Raw genomic sequence first — 18,599 nt, 5'->3', positions numbered from 1 at the left:
CTATTTAAACTCCATTGTTGATGCCGTCAATTGTTATGGTCATCATAATGCCAATGTACTGGCATGGGCTTAGGTCTCTCTGTCTTATGAAACCCTGATGGGCAGGCATGGTGCCTAGATCATCATAAGTGTGTGTGTAGTGGGCTAATTGTCCAGGCAGCAGCACTGTATGTGCACATGCTTTCATTTGGACCTAATGCAATGATGACATTGTGTGGGCTTCAACATTAACATGGCACATTGCCCGTGTTAGAGTTACTTTTAGGGAGTCTCCTTTTTCTCTTTGTTTTAAAACATGATGCCAAAAGGCTTAGGCCCTCACACAATATCATTTTTAAGATCTCTACTATATTTTAAGAGTAAAAAGGTAGAAATATTAAATACAAAAACATAAAGATGAAGTGTGTAATTTCAGCACCACTAACATCACCAAATATAATTGCAAAAATGATCACTGTTTTCATACAGATTCCTGAAGACTCCGCCTTGGTTCTACAAACAGATTGCCCCAAACTCACACCATTAGTCAAGCAAATGTTGATGTGTAGGGCTGGATGTGCCACTCAAACAGAGGAATGTTTTACAAGTGCTAGAGTGACCATGCATGCACTTAAGAAAATGGTTTATTCTAGGGGTTTTGCAGAAAGCAGCATTCTGAAACTTCATGTAAACTAGAACACCGGATTCCTAATGTTGTTTAAGGGATTAAGAGAGCGTGATTTAACACACCTAGGTTTCACCTGGAGATTGCGGCTTAAGCCCAAAGTATACTTTGATTTTGAGGCGAAAGCTCAGTGTCTGCATACAGTCGAATATGACTGTGCGTGCATACACACATGATTGCTGCATGCACACTAAGAACTGCTACAAGACAACTGACTATTTATCTTCAGGAGTTTCGTCCCATAAAGATGTCTTTGTAATCTTTCAGACTTGAGTTATACAATGGCAGGTATCTCCTGACATCCTAACCCACGTGTTCTTGACGTGCACATCCACTGTTGACGTTTTTACCTTCGTTTCCTGTTGTTTAATGGCGATTACATCTTTTAGTGGATCTTCATGACAATGGCTCAAATGGGAGTGTTGTCACCTTGTGGACCCACTACTTAGTGCAAATATTTCCAGGGGCATGCACGGGCTGTGTGCGTTCAGTGCTCAAGCACTCTACTAGTGACAAAATTTGCGTCATGTGTCCTGTACATGGACACTCAGCATTCGCATCTGACGAAGTATACTTTGGGCTTTATTGTGACCATGTAAATGTTTTTTTTAAGGAGTGCGCATGTGTGTGAACAGACTGGATAATAAATGTCATAGGACAGAGCCCAACAACAAGTCATCACAGTGGGAAAAGCACATACAATTTAAACAACAGTATCCCCATTGATACACACCAATTTAAAATATTGACTGTCCCTCACATTTACGTATATGCACTTGTACATTGGGGGAATCCCGGAGTTTTACAAAAGAGGGAAACCCCACTATTGCAGCGCAATTTTGCTGCAGGTTGTGATAGAAGGTGAAGGAAACAAACACAGCAACAATTCTGGAATATCTGGAAATAAAGCGAAAAAAGAGAATAAAAAAGCGAAGTCTTCCTCGGATCTCATGTTTTTTATTTACAGAAGTGTCACAGGGAAATTACGTTGCTGTGGAGAAAGCTGCTTTTATCGAACCCCATGTATATGGGAGTAAAGAGAATGCCAATAACACAGCTTGTGTAACTGCATACAGTGATTTAGAGCCTTAAGCAACTTTCTCGCTATAAACAGTTTTCTGGTCTCCATGTAAATGTAGTGTTACACTTTTAGGTAAAATCAACTTAAAAATTGCATACTTAAAGTTAGACTGTATATTAAGCAAATAAATAAATAAATACAAAATAACATTGAAAATATTACACGAATCAGCTGTCTAAACTGTAAATTATATTTTTTTCTAATCATTAGTCATATAACCACATAACATACAGGCTTGTATAAGTCTTAGGGTCATCAGTATAGATATTAGTGCACAAGGACACCCCTGTAATGGTTTTCCTTGGTGCTTTCTTGCCTTAATCTTTTACTAAGCTTCATAGATAACCTGCTTTAAAGAATTACAGCTTGTGCCAAGATATTGAGTTTGAATTATTCAAAATGCTTTCCAAGCATTGCAGAGTACTAAGTCAGGATGAGAGCTAAAAATAAACTAACACACAAGCCTTTGAATTGCTTAAATGTTCAACATTTGAAATTTTAATATGTAGCTGATTTATTTGTCTTAGGGAAAATTATATACTGAATAATACAACAGAGTAAAGTGTTCTGAGAACATCATGCAAAATTATGAACAATATACATTTATATATATACACACACAAAGACTTGAAAACGTGTCTAAGGATGATTCATTCTATTTAATTTCGGAAAATGATTGACTAGCAACCTTTCCAAGTTCATTCTTATTACTGATGCAGGGTGGTAATGAGAAAAGATAAAAATGGTCTATGTTGGATCTTGGCTCCCTAAGGGCCGATTATATGGACAACACTTTGGTGGGATGAGTGTTTATGGGAGCTAATTGGGACTTTAAATAGACTATTTGTATGTTGTTCAAAAATGCCCTTGAAGTTTCTGTTGTATTTACATATGATACTGGGCCAATACATGAAAATAGAATCTAATATATTATTTATATGAAAAAAGTTTTAAAAGACGTAATGTAATTTGAATTTTCATCCCCGTTTGATGCTTTAATCCTCTGTCTGCCATACTTCTTAACTGATTTTCCTTAAAATGCAACAAAGTACATGAAAGTATGACTTTTGGAGAGACAAAAGTAACTAATCAGAGTGGGTAGATGGAAGGGACTGAAACTGCACAAGCCATACACATGGGCATAGAAATAGCTTCCTCTGATGTCCTGTCAGGTTGGACCTCCACTGTTTGTGTTGTCAAAGAGGTATCTGAGGCCCCTGCTGAATTCCAAATTGATCTGTCATGGTGCTTGGGCTTAGATTACAACGCCCCCCCCCCATAAGATGAAAAGTCATCTTAGCACTCTTGTGAGTCTCATGCCTCTCCCAGTCTGTCAGCAGACCGAAATCCCGGTTTGAGGCCACCGGCTGCAGTGTTCAGCACTTTCTCTGTGACCTTGGCACAGGGGCCACCGTGGCATCTGCAGGGACCCAAGCTCTGCATATCAAGGGCTGCATAGGAAGGGTGTACACAAGGAAGCTGCTGTCATTGTGTCAGCACGACTGAAACTGGGCAGGTAGAACAACGGTGCCCGGATCAAATTTAAGAACTGTGTTGCTGAACTGCTAAAAAAACTACATGCAAGCATTTTACCCAACTGACAGGAAGTTGATTCATAGAGGAAGATTACATTAGGAGAGCAATCCCACGAGGAATTGGTTTTGAATTTTCTGAACTCCAAAATTTCTTGCCATACTTTGTTAGAAATTGACATTTCGAATAAGGATGCTCCAAAGCACCATAAAGCAATGCAAATCACACAGCTGTGGTTATCATGAATTCCATCATTTATTTTCAGATCAATTTTTTTTCTCATTGTATCTCACATAATCTGCTAACATCACCTTTTTTTTTTTTTTTTTTTTTTTGAGAAATAGAAGCACCAGGGGAAATGAATCTCAACCCCTTTTTCACTTATTTACTCAACTGTGCTTTTATGTACTTTAAATGCAATATCATACTTTTCATGAATGCAAAATATGTATGGATGTTTGTTCACTCTTCCATTCTGCAACATCTCACATTAAAGGGATACTGGATGTCCTTTACAGGAGTCCACGCAAAGAGTTCATGGAATTCATATCTCACGTTAAGGATTACAATTTACTACAATATGTATATGTCTATGTACATATATGGCACTTGAATACATACTGTAAAAGCAAGAGATCAGTTTCCCACAGATGAAAGCAATGGGCGCTTTGGTGTCAAAACAAACAAACAAACAGACAAACAAATTAAAAAGACAAGACAGTTAAGCATTATGCAGCATTGGCCAGTTCACCGGCCACTGATCTGCAAGTCAGCTTAAACGCAACGGAACAATAATTTACGTTAAGGTCAGTGGTGCAAGCACAGGCAACCAAATCATTAAAGATAGCAATCTATTTGATCTAAACTAACAGAGAGATCTGATTCATTTAGTTTGGATAAACATTTATAAACTGCACTAACTATTTGTGGTGAGTAAACTGAAACTATCATATGTGCTACTATCTAAAACCAGAGTATTTCTTTGAGCATGAGTATCTATCTATCTATATATATATATATATATATATATATATATATATATATATATATATATATATATATATTTATGAAAACAATTACTTCACAGCACAAATCGGGTTAGTTTGGCTTCTTCATATCCATATTTAGTGCAAAACATATTCAGGTTCAGGCGATCATGTGAACAAAGAAATAAATATCGTTAGTTTTTCGTCCGGACCAATAAAAATATAAACAACGCTAAAAAGTTGCATCAGTGCCTTTTCTGTTTCTGATCAGAAACAAACGTTTGGTCCGTTTGTTCTGGTTGTCCATAACAGACAAATAAAATCCATCTACCCCACCATGAAACAGGTGAGATGAAGAGTTCATGTCGTAACTTTTCTTCTATACAGTCTAATGAATCTTTACTGTACGAAGGGAGCGCGTTAGACGTAGGCGGAATCACTTGACTGAGTGCGTCCGAAATTCGGCATACTCATCCGTGGCAAGTCCTTGTTTCTGATCTCATATATAGACTTCCTCCGGGCTTGCACCCCCCTCACCGCCGTTTTAATTTTCCTCCATCCCAGGTGATTGAGTTCCGCTAGGTTGAGCACTACGCAAATCCCACTGACCGCGAACATGAAGACGAGGAACACGGTTTTCTCCGTGGGTCTCGAAACGTAGCACTCGACGTCTTTGATGCAAGGGTACCGATCGCACTCGTACACCGCGGGCACGTTGAATCCGTACAAGAAGTACTGACCCACCAAGAAGCCGATCTCCAGCGCGTTCCTGAAAACCACCTGAATGATGTAAAAGCGCGAGATGCCCTCTTGCCTTCTCATTTTAGATTTGGTAGTTCTCATCGCCGAACTGGGGATCTCTTTCACTTCCAAACAGTCGGTCTCGGACTCTTTGGTGGAGTTTTCCGTGTTCTGAAGTACTCCGTTCACGATGGTGTTTTTGATCTTTTTGCTGTCGTCACGTTTCATTGAATCGGGATCTTTATCTAGGGAGAGGTAGACTGTAGAGTATCTCCGCTCTTTCTGTTTGGCGGACTGATGCACAGAGTAGGTGATGAAGCAAAGACTCGGGGTGCACACCATGATGATCTGGAAGACCCAGTACCTGATGTGAGATATCGGGAACGCTTTGTCGTAACAAGCCTGGTTACAGCCCGGCTGCAAGGTGTTACACACGAACATGGACTGCTCGTCGTCGTACACGGTCTCCCCTACAATTGCCACGATTAGAATCCGAAAGATCACCACCACTGTCAGTAGGATCCTAAACGTAATCAAACAAACATTATTTAGTGTACAGTGTGTGTTCCAGTCACAGAACAGTTAGAAAAGTCAATGAAAACAACTACTTGGACGTTTTAATTGAAGCTCCGAGCGGTGAACTGTCCAGTGCTGAAACTCTCGCCACAGGCACACGCGCGCTCACCTTTTCTTAGAAAGTCGCCCAAATAAGATGTAACAAGGAACTACAATCTCACCAATCGCACAAACAGCTTTGTTGTCCAATAATAATGACAACAGCAAAATCATCTCTAAACACCTCATAGTCCTTTGGAATGGATATATTAATCTCCAATGGCCAAGTCTCTCACGCCTCAATATTTAGTTTTAATCTACCAAGTAATCAATAAGCATTTTCCACTTTTTACACTCACCTCCCGATCATAGTAGAATGCTGTTGGACAGCCGCCTCCAGGAGACGCTCGAGAATTGTCCATTCCCCCATGGCTGTTCATTCGGAGACGATATTACACAGAGGACAGTGCAAAATGAAACGTGAACTACTGTTTCGCGTCTATCGCTCTGTAGTGTCTGGCAAATGCACTGATTAGTCGCCGCCGTCCACGCCTCGCTCCAGAGCGCGCGCTTGTCGACCCTGACGCTTGCTCGCGCGAGGCTCAAGTGCTGATTAGTCCAAAGCTCTCCTATTTTCTGTCTCGCGAGCAGGACGCTAGGGCGCCGGGAGCCTAAACGGAGGGAAGTATAATGTTTGGCTCGTGCTAATCCCGCTTTAAGTAGACTGGCCCCTGCCCCCCCCCCCCCCCCCCCCCCCCCCTTTGCGTCACGACAGGTTGTTGGAGAGAAATCCGTTTCATTATTCTCCGAATATGCCAGAGACGCACTGATTAATCCGTAATAAAATCATTGGCCATAAACTCAAATCACTGGGGGATGTCTGGCTCCGCGGTGACACACATGCGGGACCGTGACAGGATGGGAGTACGAAGCAGATTATAGTTTAGAGTCGATGTGTGAGCGCGCGCGCCTTCGATTATAGTGAAGTGAAAGTGATTACAGCTATCCCGCGGTTTTAATAAGACATTAGAAGTCTGTATTGATTCTGCAAAATTTACCAAATGTATAAAGATTGTAAACAGCTGACTAAATTGGCTTAAACTGAACACATCGGTTCCTTAACCCTCACTAGCACTCTCCTTCGGGTGATGGAGAGGTAGGCCTATTTGTGGTAATGCCTGTGGTGAACTTAAAGTGGGAGCACAGTGAGTAATCTCTTTAGGGCTACCCACAAGATTCCAGAGATAAAAACAGTAACATGGAACATCCCTCCTAGAAACTAGTAGTTAAAACTGTAAAAATTAGGCAATCAGTGCTTGCCATTATTTACACCGATCAGCCACAACATTAAAACCATCTGCCTAATATTGTGTAGGTCCCCTTCGTGCCGCCAAAACAGCGCCAACCCGCATCTCAGAATAGCATTCTGAGATACTATTCTTCTCACCACAATTGTACAGAGCAGTTATCTGAGTTACCATAGACTTTGTCAGTTCTAACCAGTCTGGCCATTCTCTGTTGACCTCTCTCATCAACAAGGCGTTTCCATCCACAAAACTGCCACTCACTGGATGTTTTTTGTTTTTGGCACCATTCAGAGTAAATTCTAGAGACTGTTGTACGTGAACATCCCAGGAGATCAGCAGTTATAGAAATACTCAAACCAGCCAATCTGGCACCAACAACCATGCCATGGTCCAAATCACTGAGATCAAATTTTTTCCCCTTTCTAATGGTTGATGTGAACTTTAACTGAAGCTCCTAACCTGTATATGCATGATTTTATGCACTGCACTGCTGCCACACAATTGGCTGATTAACGCATAGATGGTTTGAGTATTTCTGTAACTGCTGATCTCCTGGGATTTTCATGCACAACAGTCTCTAGAATTTACAGCCTAGAAGAATAGCATCTCATAATGCTATTCTGAGATGTGGGTTGGTGCTGTTTTGGTGGGATCTACTCAGTATTAGGCAGGTGGTTTTAATGTTGTGGCTGATCAATGTATATTGTAGGTAAGATAAAAATACAAATCTCATATTCTCATAGGCATGAAGTGGGCATCTTGACAGTGAGCTCCATTCTCCTCTGATCTCACTTCGCCTCCTAGAGAGCGCCAGCTATTTTTACACTGGGTGCTAATTGAAGTTGCAAATATGAATCCATCACAGATGGCTTTTGTGGAATGTTGTATTTCATGCATTAAATGAATATTCTGTGCTCAATACAAGTTAAGCTCAATTGACAGCATTTGTGGCATAGGATTACAATGGAAGTGAATGGGGCCAGTCTGTCAACATTAAAATACACACTGTTTCAAAAGTATTGCCACAAAACATAAACAATATGCGTGTTAACATGATTTTAGTATGAGAAATTCGCTAACTAGCCATTTCTGTGTAAAGTTATAAACAATTGTGCAACTTCACTGACATGACACCGTAATGTCAACAAACCCTAAGACGACTGTAAACTGATGATTGAAACAACTTCACAGCTCAAATTATAGAGTTTTAACAGAATAATTAATGCAAATGCTTTTATAAAATAACAAGCATCACATTTCTGGCTTTAAACCCTCCAAACATTGGCCCCATTCACCAATTAAGTCGGAAATTAAGTCAGAATTAATTTTTGTGGTAATCAACATTATACCACAAATGCTGTTGGTTGAGCTTCACTTGTATTGATCCGGAGTATTCCTTTAACAAAGAAAGTGTTATGTGCTTGCGTGCTTTGTAGTAATAATGAAGATCCATAATTAGAGACAAATGAAAATTGTCATGCTTTTCAGGGGAAAATGATTCCCTGTCTTGTTTATTTAAAAACCAATAAATATCCACATACAAATTTATTTCTGAACCAGTCAATAACTACAAATAAATTTAACTTGGGTGTAAAAATACTGTACAAGAAAAAGTAATGCCGAAATCTGCCTGCATGCGTAACAGGTGGAGGTAATGTTAAGAATTTTGCTTCTTTGCATCCATAATCAGCAGTGTAGTATATGTGTATCCCGACACTTAGAAGCACTTCCTGTGGACGATGGATGGGCCAGCCTCATCATATTCCTGCTTGCTGATCCACATTTGCTGGAAGGTGGACAGGGAAGCCAGGATAGAGCCACCAATCCAGACGGAGTACTTGCGCTCTGGAGGGGCGATGATCTGTGAGAAGGAAGACATTGGATGGTTACAAGATAAATATCTATTGTAATACTTTACTGAACCTAACTCTTTCAAATTTAGTAAAGTAAAAAAAAAAAAAAAAAAAAAAACATGACACTGTTTAAAGTAAAGCTGAATGAATGAATGAATGAATGAATATTCTATACCTTGATCTTCATGGTGCTGGGGGCCAGAGCAGTGATTTCCTTTTGCATACGGTCAGCAATTCCTGGATACATGGTGGTGCCACCAGAAAGGACATTGTTGGCATACAAGTCCTTACGAATGTCAATGTCACACTTCATGATGCTGTTATAGGTGGTCTCATGGATACCAGCAGACTCCATACCTTTTGTAAGAAAAAAGTTACCAATTTAAAGCAATATGTAGTAAAAGGGCATCATTAGAGAAGTGGTGTTAAAAGAACAGTGTATGTCATTTGGCAACTAATCAACAGTGTTGGGTGTAATCTGATTACAATTGTATTAGTTACTGTAATCTAATTTCTTTTAAGTAAAAAAAGTAGTGTAATGCATTGCATTTTAAATTCTAATGTCAGATTACAGTTACTGACATTCAGTTAATTCATTTTAAGTACATTACTTGGGTTGCACATTTTTAAAATAGTAGTATTTATGTAATATATAATTAAATAAACACAAGAAGTGCTACAACAGATGTGCTTTTTATTAATTTTCACACAAATCACAACTAGGACGGCTGATTATGACGCTCTTGCACTCACACACTGCTGTTATGATATCGAAACACTTTTACTAAAATGCATCATTTGAAAAACAACACATTTTAATGCTTGTAATACAGACCCAACTACATTTCCACACTCATTCCTACACAATTAGCTTGCGTGGTTGCTCATTTGATAGAGTGTTGGACTTTGGACTCCAAAGATCATGTTTCGAGCTCAGTCATACACGCAAGCTGATGCGTGAGACGAAAGTGTCATAGAAGCTAAACGAATTAACGTGGTTGCTTCAGAAAATTTGCTTTTCATCTCGCATTTCCTTAGACGACACAATCGGTTAGGTTTAGGTGTTGGTTTAGGGTAAGGATGTTTGTTTTGTTTACATCTCATTTGCTTTTATGTCACTATTGGTTAGGTTTAGGTTAGGGTTTTAGATTAGGTTTACTCATTAAAACCTCCATCTAATTTTCACCTTAAAAACCTTGTCTGATTTCGACACTATTTCACTCGCTTTTGGCGCCCCTCATTGGACATTTCACTAGGAAACTGCAGCAAAACAGGTAATGAAGCGTGTAAATTCCTTTTGCTAAAATGTTGCCATGGTCACATAATTGTCATGAGATCAGGCTGAAATGAGGACACTGGCCTAATGAAAGATGTTATCACTCTACTACGCACCAATAAAGGAGGGCTGGAAAAGGGTCTCGGGACAGCGGAAACGCTCATTTCCGATGGTGATGACCTGGCCATCAGGCAGCTCGTAGGACTTCTCCAGAGAAGAGGAGGAGGCAGCAGTGGCCATTTCATTCTCAAAGTCCAGTGCGACGTAGCAAAGCTTCTCCTTGATGTCACGCACAATCTCACGCTCAGCTGTTTGGACATCACACCAGTATTAACAACTCATTACTATATGGGCCTACAAAGTGGTAGAACTCATAATAAATGGGACGTCACAATGTACATACCAGTGGTCACGAAAGAGTAGCCACGCTCAGTCAGGATCTTCATCAGGTAGTCAGTCAGGTCACGACCGGCCAGATCCAGACGCATGATGGCGTGGGGCAAAGCATAACCTTCATAGATGGGGACGTTGTGGGTCACACCATCACCAGAGTCCAGTACAATACCTGTACACAATAAAACATTTGTTAAATACAGGAGAAACCTACACAAATTATTCCTATACATACATTCACAAAAGGTAAGGCACCAAATTTACCAGTGGTACGGCCAGAGGCATAGAGTGATAGCACAGCCTGGATAGCTACGTACATGGCGGGGACATTGAAGGTCTCAAACATGATCTGCAAATGAAAGAATGCCAGGCATTTTTACTATTTGTAAGAGCATATGCAACAGCAAGGCTTAAGCATGTGGACACGTCATTGGTAAACGTGCACTACTCGTGTTTTGTGCAGACGTGTTTACCTGTGTCATCTTCTCTCTGTTGGCTTTAGGGTTAAGGGGAGCCTCAGTAAGGAGGGTGGGGTGTTCCTCCGGGGCCACACGCAGCTCATTGTAGAAAGTGTGGTGCCAGATCTTCTCCATATCATCCCAGTTTGTGATAATACCATGCTCAATTGGGTACTTCAAGGTCAAGATACCTCTCTTGCTCTGGGCCTCATCACCCACGTATGAGTCTTTCTGTCCCATGCCTACCATGACACCCTAGTAAGATCAGAAAAAAGATCATGAAAATAATCAGATCAGTGGTATTCTGCATATACCTCAATTTTGCAAATGCCATATTCGAACATCAGCAAATCAGGCATTGTACCTGGTGGCGAGGGCGACCAACGATGGAAGGGAAGACAGCACGAGGTGCGTCATCTCCGGCAAAGCCAGCCTTTACCAGGCCTGAGCCATTGTCGCACACAAGAGCGGTGGTCTCATCATCATCACACATGGTGTCAGCTGAAGTTCTGAGAGAGGATCAAACTCATGTCTGAGCATACTGCAAACAAGCTATTTTGTCTGTGTGGCTCTGCTATGAACAATAGACCGTTTACTAAAGACCACCTACCAAACACAATTTAAATTCTCATCCAGAGATCAACCTCAGAAGGTGCTGGGGTGTCCATTCAAACTCTTTAGTAAATTACATTTGAATTTCCTCATCCTCACAACTGGGTCAATGACCTGATGCTCATTTCACTCACTTCAAAATCACTTTGATATTTTGTTTTCTAAAGTGGTGTAACCGTCCAAAGACAGATCAGCAGTTACAGAAATACTCAAACCTGCCCGTCTGGCACCAACAATCATGCCACAGTCCAAATCACTAAGATCACATTTCTTTCCCCATTCTGATGGTTGATGTGAACAATAACCGAAGCTCATCACCCGTATCTGCAAGATTTTATGCACTGCACTGCTGCCACACGATTGGCTGATTAGATTATTGCATGGATGATTGTTGGTGCCAGACAGGCTGGTTTGAGCATTTCTGTAACTGCTGATCTCCTGGGACTTTCACGCACAACAGTCTCTAGAATTTACTCAGAATGGTGCCAAAAAAAAAAAAAAAAAAAAAAAAAAATATATATATATATAAATAAATAATAAAAAATAAAAAATAATAATAATCCCAGTGTTGGGCAGTTCTGTGGATGGAAATTCCTTGTTGATGAGGGAGGTCAACAGAGAATGGCCAGACTGGTTCGAACTGACAAAGTCTAGGGTAACTCAGATAACTGCTCTGTACAATTGTGGTGAGAGGAATAGCATCTCAGAATGCTTTTCTGAGATGCGGATTGGTGCTGTTTTGGCGGCACAAGGGGGACCTACACAATATTAGGCAGGTGGTTTTAATATTGTGACTGATCGGTGTAAACAGGAATATTCCGAATAGATGAATACTCTATGGAGCATTTAAACCTTAATGGAGCATTTTAACTTTTTTTCGGAATAAAGTCTTAACCAGATAATTAATTTAGTTGCTGATGTGTGTATAATTGTGGTCAACTTTAAGAGAGGGATAGACGAGCTCCGACGTGAAATCATCCCTTCAGGTCAGGAATTTAACATTGTGCTCAGGTTTAGGCTATAAATGAAAACACGAGAATCACGTGTGAATCGTGTGATACATTAACATAGAAGTAGAAAGTGTATATGATGTCATATCTTAGTTAATGTTACTCTTGATAAGCTCCAGACGCGCACAATTAACAGTAACGGAGTTGAGACCATGCACATCCGATCTGAAATCACAACGTGCGCATTTTCATTTATAAGGTTTACACTTTAGAAATATTGACTGCACAGATGCATAAATTCGTTGTAATTTTGGATATGTATATTTAAAATGTCGCTTTAACCTTGTGCTTTTTGGAGAATCAGTCATATACATATTTTTTACATTATTCGGATGAATCTGTTATTCGTTTTGAAGTCATTATTCGTGCCTTTACGAATAGGGTATTGGCTTTGGGCACATCGCTACTCATCAATGTTTAAAAAAAAAAAATTATGAATCGGCACATTTTGTTAATGTGAAATGTAGTAACCTTAAGAAAACTTCTTGATGCTTGTGACTAAAAATTAAATGTATTAAAAAACAATGATATTTTTTAAATTAATGATTAGCCTAAGTTGTGTTCACTCACGTGTTTTCATAATAATAATAAATATTATTATAACAATAAATATTGTTAAAAAAAATTACAGTATGAAACAAACATGGTCACAGTATTTAATTTCTATGAATTTGATATAGGCCTATGTGTTAAAAACCTATAGATTTTTTTTTTTAAGATTTTTCATTTCATTGTTTCAGGCAACCTTATTTATCAACGACTCAAATATCAAAAGAAATAACATTAATAACTTTTTTGTTGTTGTTGTTGTTGTATTTTTAAGTATCCTTTACAAAATAAACGTCAGCAAAACATCCTTAAATATCTTATGAATCTCCAAAGTCTCCAAAATTTTTGATTAGCTATTTAATTAATTTTACATTGTAATTCCACTGACCTTTCACCAGATTTGACCTAGTTTAGGAGATCCATCCTATTAAATGAACTCCGACAGACACGCTGTACTCACCAGATCAGCACCAGGAGCTGGTTCCCTTGGAGAGCTGTAGAGAGAGCCTTGAGCCGACGCCAATTTATAGCCTACTCCACAAGTGGCCCGGCGCCCGCTGGACATCCCTCTCCTTATTTGGTTCCCCCAGCGCCATTAACAGTGGAGTGGCCATGAATGGAAGGGTGCGCAGAAGAGAGACCCCTGCGAGGCATTCGGTCCCACGACCATGTATGGGAAGAGACCGTGTCAGCGTCACAACTAATCACCTTGAAATATGATCAAATTTAAGTTTTCCCTCAAATGTGCATGTCTGACACAAATATACATACATACATACATACATACATACATATATATATATATATATATATATATATATATTTATATATATATGTTGGATGAATATAACTATATTGATGAGCTTATTAGAAATTATTATTCAGTCAAAAACAGATCACCTGTCAAATCAAAGAAAATGCTATGAAATAATATACAGTTTAGAACTTTAATAAAACTTTTCAACTTTAACAATGAAAAAAGTGATAACTTTGAAATTGCTACCTCAAGGATCTGTTTCTACTTGATCTAAAGTATAAAAAATACTTTCATTGGTGTAACATAATTTTTTCAGGTTGATTGATTTAGTTAGATTTATTTACAATTTTGACTTTTCAATTCAATTTGAGTGTGCAGTGTGAACTCATGAAGACACAATAGACAAGACAGGACACCCATCCATCCCCCATTCGCTGCCACCCTTTCATCTGACACTTCCCTGGAATTTGTCTCCATTTATATCATAGCTAAAACATTTGAGCTTTAGCGAGATGAAGGGCAGAGTGCAAAACTGATGTAGGGTTATCTGTCTGCTTGATTACGTGTACCAGACTGGCACTGTATATCAAGAGTATTAATGAGTTTTTATTTGGCCTCATATGAGTATCATCACCCTTTTAGAGCCAATGATTTGGATGAACTTTATTATATAGGGAGCTGTCCTGTTTGTTATAGGCCAGTTTGATTGGAGAGGAGCCACATTAGCTCCCTTGAAAAACCAAGTCTTTCGAAAAACTAAGTCATTAAAGACCCAACTCCCTTAGGCTAACACAGTTAATACAATGAGAATATTGGTTTGTTAAAGGAATAGTTCACCCAAAAATGAAAATTCTCTCATGATTTTCTCACCCACATTCCATACCAGATGTGTTTGACTTTCTTTCTTCTGCTGAACACAAACAAAGATTTGTAGAAGAATATTTCAGCTCTGTAGGTCCATACAATGCAAGTGAATGGTGGCCAATATTTTAAAGCTCAGAAAAGCACATAAAGGCAGCATAAAAGTAATCCATACAACTGGAGTGGTTAAAATCCATGTCTTCAGAAGCGATATGATAGGTGTGGGTGAGAAACAGATAAATATTTAAGTCCTTTTTTACTATAAATTCTCCACCCTGCCCAGTAGATGGTGATATGCACAAAGAATGTGAATCACTAGAAACAAAAGAAGAAGAATGTGAGAGTGAAAGTGGAGATTTATAGTAAAAAAAGTCTTAAATATCGATCTGTTTCTCACCCACACCTATCAAATCGCTTCTGAAGACATGGATTTAACCACTCGAGCCATTTGGATTACTTTTATGCTGCCTTTATGTGCTTTTGGAGCTTCAAAATTTGGGCACCCATTCATTTGCATTGTGAGGACCTACAGAGCTGAGATACTCTTCTAAAAATCTTAGTTTGTGTTCAGCAGAAGAAAGAAATTCATACATCTGGGATGGCATGAGGATGAGTAAATGATGAGCAAATTGACATTTTTGGTTGAACTATCCCTTTAAATAGGGAATGTGGAAGTCAGACTGAGCACAGCTGGTGTGCACTGTATTGAAGTATTGAACCCCAAATTGCTGAGTTGTGGCATTGTCATCCCGCTCAGTTCACCTCCCCTACAGTGTTCATTTGTAGTACAGAGTCTCCCAGTAATGACTGTTCCCACTTACAATGTTAATTTCATGTGACCCAACTGAGTGATGTAACGTGCTGATTTTTGCATAATCCCCAACATTCTCTGTCTGAGCATCTGTTAGCTGGCAGGGGCTTAAGGTTTCCTCTATGTGAACTGTGTTAAGAGTGATTTTAGCACTACAAAAATAACCTTGATATTTGCTCAATACACACAAATGAAAAAATTTCAGTGTTTGGAAGTGTATATTTAGAATGATTTCCCAGAAATAAAAGGGCTTCAAAAAAGTGTGTAATCATCAAAAATATTTTTCATATCTGTGAGACTTTGGCAGCGGAGTGTCATCAGAAAATTAAGTATTCACAAATTGCTTTCCTCTGCAATACACTCGCTTTGAACTTACAGTAAACTTTAATCCCTTTTAGCACCAAAACAGCCTGTTAGGGCCCAGCAGTTGTGCTTAATCTAGCAGTTTTACCCACAGCTCTTCATAAGAAACCCAATAATCTACTCACTCTTCAAAACTGTTTAACTTTCACGATGAAGGCATCTCCGCATGGTCTCCTCAAAATTACAGTAATCATTTGTTCACAACATTTGTCTACAGTAGCTAATTTTTAAAGGATATGCAAATGTTTCTGTCACATCTTCTTTTGGTAATTTGGGTGATATGTCCTTTAACCCTTTAAAGAAGTCTTGTGCTTATAAGTTGTTTTCTAAGGAAGCCTCAAGGCCATAAGTCTTCAGATGAGCTGTGGTTTCCATTGGGCAGAGAAACATTATTATTCTAGGGTCACATTCTCTGGATAGTTATGGATGTATATCTTCTGGTCTTGTCACAAGATATGTTGCTTGTTGCCGGGAAGATCTTCTGTGCCCCTCTCTGTAACACGATTTGTTGAAATTAATTGATTGGTGCATTCACATGGTTTCAGAAAAGGGATAATCAGATATCCAATACTATGTCTACTTACAGTTTTGACTCTGTTGCTCACATTGTATAAATAGCTATGTGATTACATAACTGTGATGCGATGTGTCTTTGTAGAGGAGTGTTATTGTGTACCACTAACCTTTAACATCATTCGTCATACGCACTAAATGACCAACAGTATTCATTGATATTGAATTGATATTCAATAAGTCCTGTTAGCCTCAGCTGTATTCATGTCATCTGTACATTTAGACATTCAAGGGTACAATGCAACATCAGACAGGAAAACAAAAAAACAGTAACCCTTTAACACAAGGTTATATTTGTTCACATGAGTTAACTAAATTAGTTAACATTAACTTAAAACGAACAATGTTTTAAAATAACGGTTCCATAAGGGCTTTTTCGCAGCAATGCCACAGAAGAACCGTTTTTGATGGCCTAAAGAACGTTTGACTGAAAGGTTATAAAAAGTATAATTTGAAGAAACCAACAAAGAATCTTTTGCGCAATGGTTCCATGGAAGGTTCTTCATGAAACCATATATACTGAAAAAGAACTTTTCTTTTTAAGAGTGAATAAAGCACTTTTTAATCTTGGTTACCATGGTAACATTTTGCAATATGGTTTTTATCTGAATTTGTTAACATTAGTTAATACAGTAGTTAACATTAACTATAATGAACAATACTTGTACAGCATTTGTTCATTTTAATTTCTACATATACTAATACATTTTTTTTAAATAAAAAGTTGTATAGGTTAACATTATATAATGCAATATGAACTAACATAAACAATGAACAACAGCATTTTGATAAATTGACATTAACGTAGATTAATAAATGCAGTAAAAATAATTGTTACACACACACACACACACACACACACACACACACACACAAAAGGATTTACGCAATTTCACAACAAAATTCCATCAAATTGAATTGAGTAATTTTTAATAAAAATATATTTTAAGTTCATCTTAAACATCCAAATAATTTTTAAGTGAATAGTATTATATATTTAAGGTTATACTGTATACAGTATATACTGTGTGTGTGTGTGTATATATATATATATAAAAATGATGATAATATATGATAATAGTTGATGGATGGGGAATTATATGATCTGTGTCAAATGTAATCTCAAATTGAGGCTGGGTGAGAGTCAGACATTTCATACAGTTGTGAAGTGTGGAATGTTGAATCCAAGCGCTTGTTGTGATCTCTTTCAATGTGTAGAAAGCTGGACTCATCCAAGCATTAGTGGAATAACCTATCAACACCTTCTCTCTCTCTCACTTGGATAAAATAGATACGCTTTTCCTTCATGTAAGCTTTTCCTTTACGTAAGCAAATATATGTGTCACTGCAGATGATTAAAACATTCAGACATGAACATTTAAATCAGCCCCAAATATTTAAGTATGTTAATTTCGAAACCATTTGAAGTCAAATTTTCCATACACAAGTACAATACTGCTCGTTTTATCAGGGTTGGAGACTCCAGACATCTCAGTTTGTTCTTCTTCTTCTTTATTTATTTTTCATTTTTTTTAACAGCAGAAGTGTTTGGCCAAGAGCATTGGTCCTGGGTTTGTTTTTAAAACACAATTGAGCTCAAAAATCCTTGTCTAGGTGTTGATTTATCTGCTATCATTTGTGAAGGACCTAAAACAAGGTGGAACAAATGTTCCATAGACATCAGCTCCCTGGTGCTTCCTGTAGCTTTCAGTTTGACAAGGTTTGTGTGTGTGTGTTTAGGGGGAGGGCCACTTAAAGAACAGCTGCTGGGGTGTTTGTAGAGTGACAGAGGCAGGAGGGCATCCTTCATATTAAGTTCCAGCCTCCATCTTAACACACACACACCTGTCCACCCTAAGCAGAGTATCATGCACCGTAAAACCACAAGACTTAAGAGGTGCCCAGCTTGTTGTTTGTATACAGGTCCTCAAAATGGTGACAATTTTTTCCTATGAAGTGCCTAGACCACACACACAATGGTCCCTTGAAAGGCTGTTACTGCAAAAAGCCTTTATAATTCACAATCCCCTCAACCTTCACACATGACAGAAGATTATAAAACCATACACTATATTTTTACATATTCTGATGAAAATCTGAGTGGTCCTTGTCCTTGCAAAACTTGCCGCCATGATTCTAGTTTGTTCTGGGTGGTTACTAGGACGTTGCTAGGTTGTTCTAGATGGTTACTACGTTGTTGCATATATAAATAACTA

At 38.6% G+C, this 18,599-nt stretch overlaps 2 protein-coding genes across 2 annotated transcripts; both read right to left on the bottom strand.

The window, feature by feature from the left end:
• Nucleotides 1-4,366: 4,366 nt before the first annotated feature.
• gjd2b (gap junction protein delta 2b) lies at nt 4,367-6,220 on the bottom strand. The gene is made up of 2 exons (XM_051655502.1): nt 5,920-6,220; nt 4,367-5,528 (listed from the first exon to the last, which is right to left on the bottom strand). The coding sequence occupies exons 1-2, from the start codon at nt 5,988-5,990 to the stop codon at nt 4,685-4,687; spliced, it is 915 nt and encodes a 304-aa protein (XP_051511462.1). The 5' UTR covers nt 5,991-6,220; the 3' UTR covers nt 4,367-4,684.
• Nucleotides 6,221-8,345: 2,125 nt separating this feature from the next.
• Nucleotides 8,346-13,516, bottom strand: actc2 (actin, alpha, cardiac muscle 2). Its single transcript, XM_051655488.1, has 8 exons — nt 13,479-13,516; nt 11,212-11,356; nt 10,863-11,102; nt 10,654-10,738; nt 10,400-10,561; nt 10,113-10,304; nt 8,896-9,077; nt 8,346-8,728 (listed from the first exon to the last, which is right to left on the bottom strand). The coding sequence occupies exons 2-8, from the start codon at nt 11,338-11,340 to the stop codon at nt 8,585-8,587; spliced, it is 1,134 nt and encodes a 377-aa protein (XP_051511448.1). The 5' UTR covers nt 11,341-11,356; nt 13,479-13,516; the 3' UTR covers nt 8,346-8,584.
• Between the last annotated feature and the right edge of the window lie 5,083 nt (nt 13,517-18,599).

This window comes from Myxocyprinus asiaticus, chromosome 25 (genome assembly GCF_019703515.2).
Source record: "Myxocyprinus asiaticus isolate MX2 ecotype Aquarium Trade chromosome 25, UBuf_Myxa_2, whole genome shotgun sequence".
NCBI lineage: Eukaryota > Metazoa > Chordata > Actinopteri > Cypriniformes > Catostomidae > Myxocyprinus > Myxocyprinus asiaticus.
Note: the sequence above shows the minus strand (reverse complement) of the source record. Positions and strands in the feature narration are given on the sequence as shown.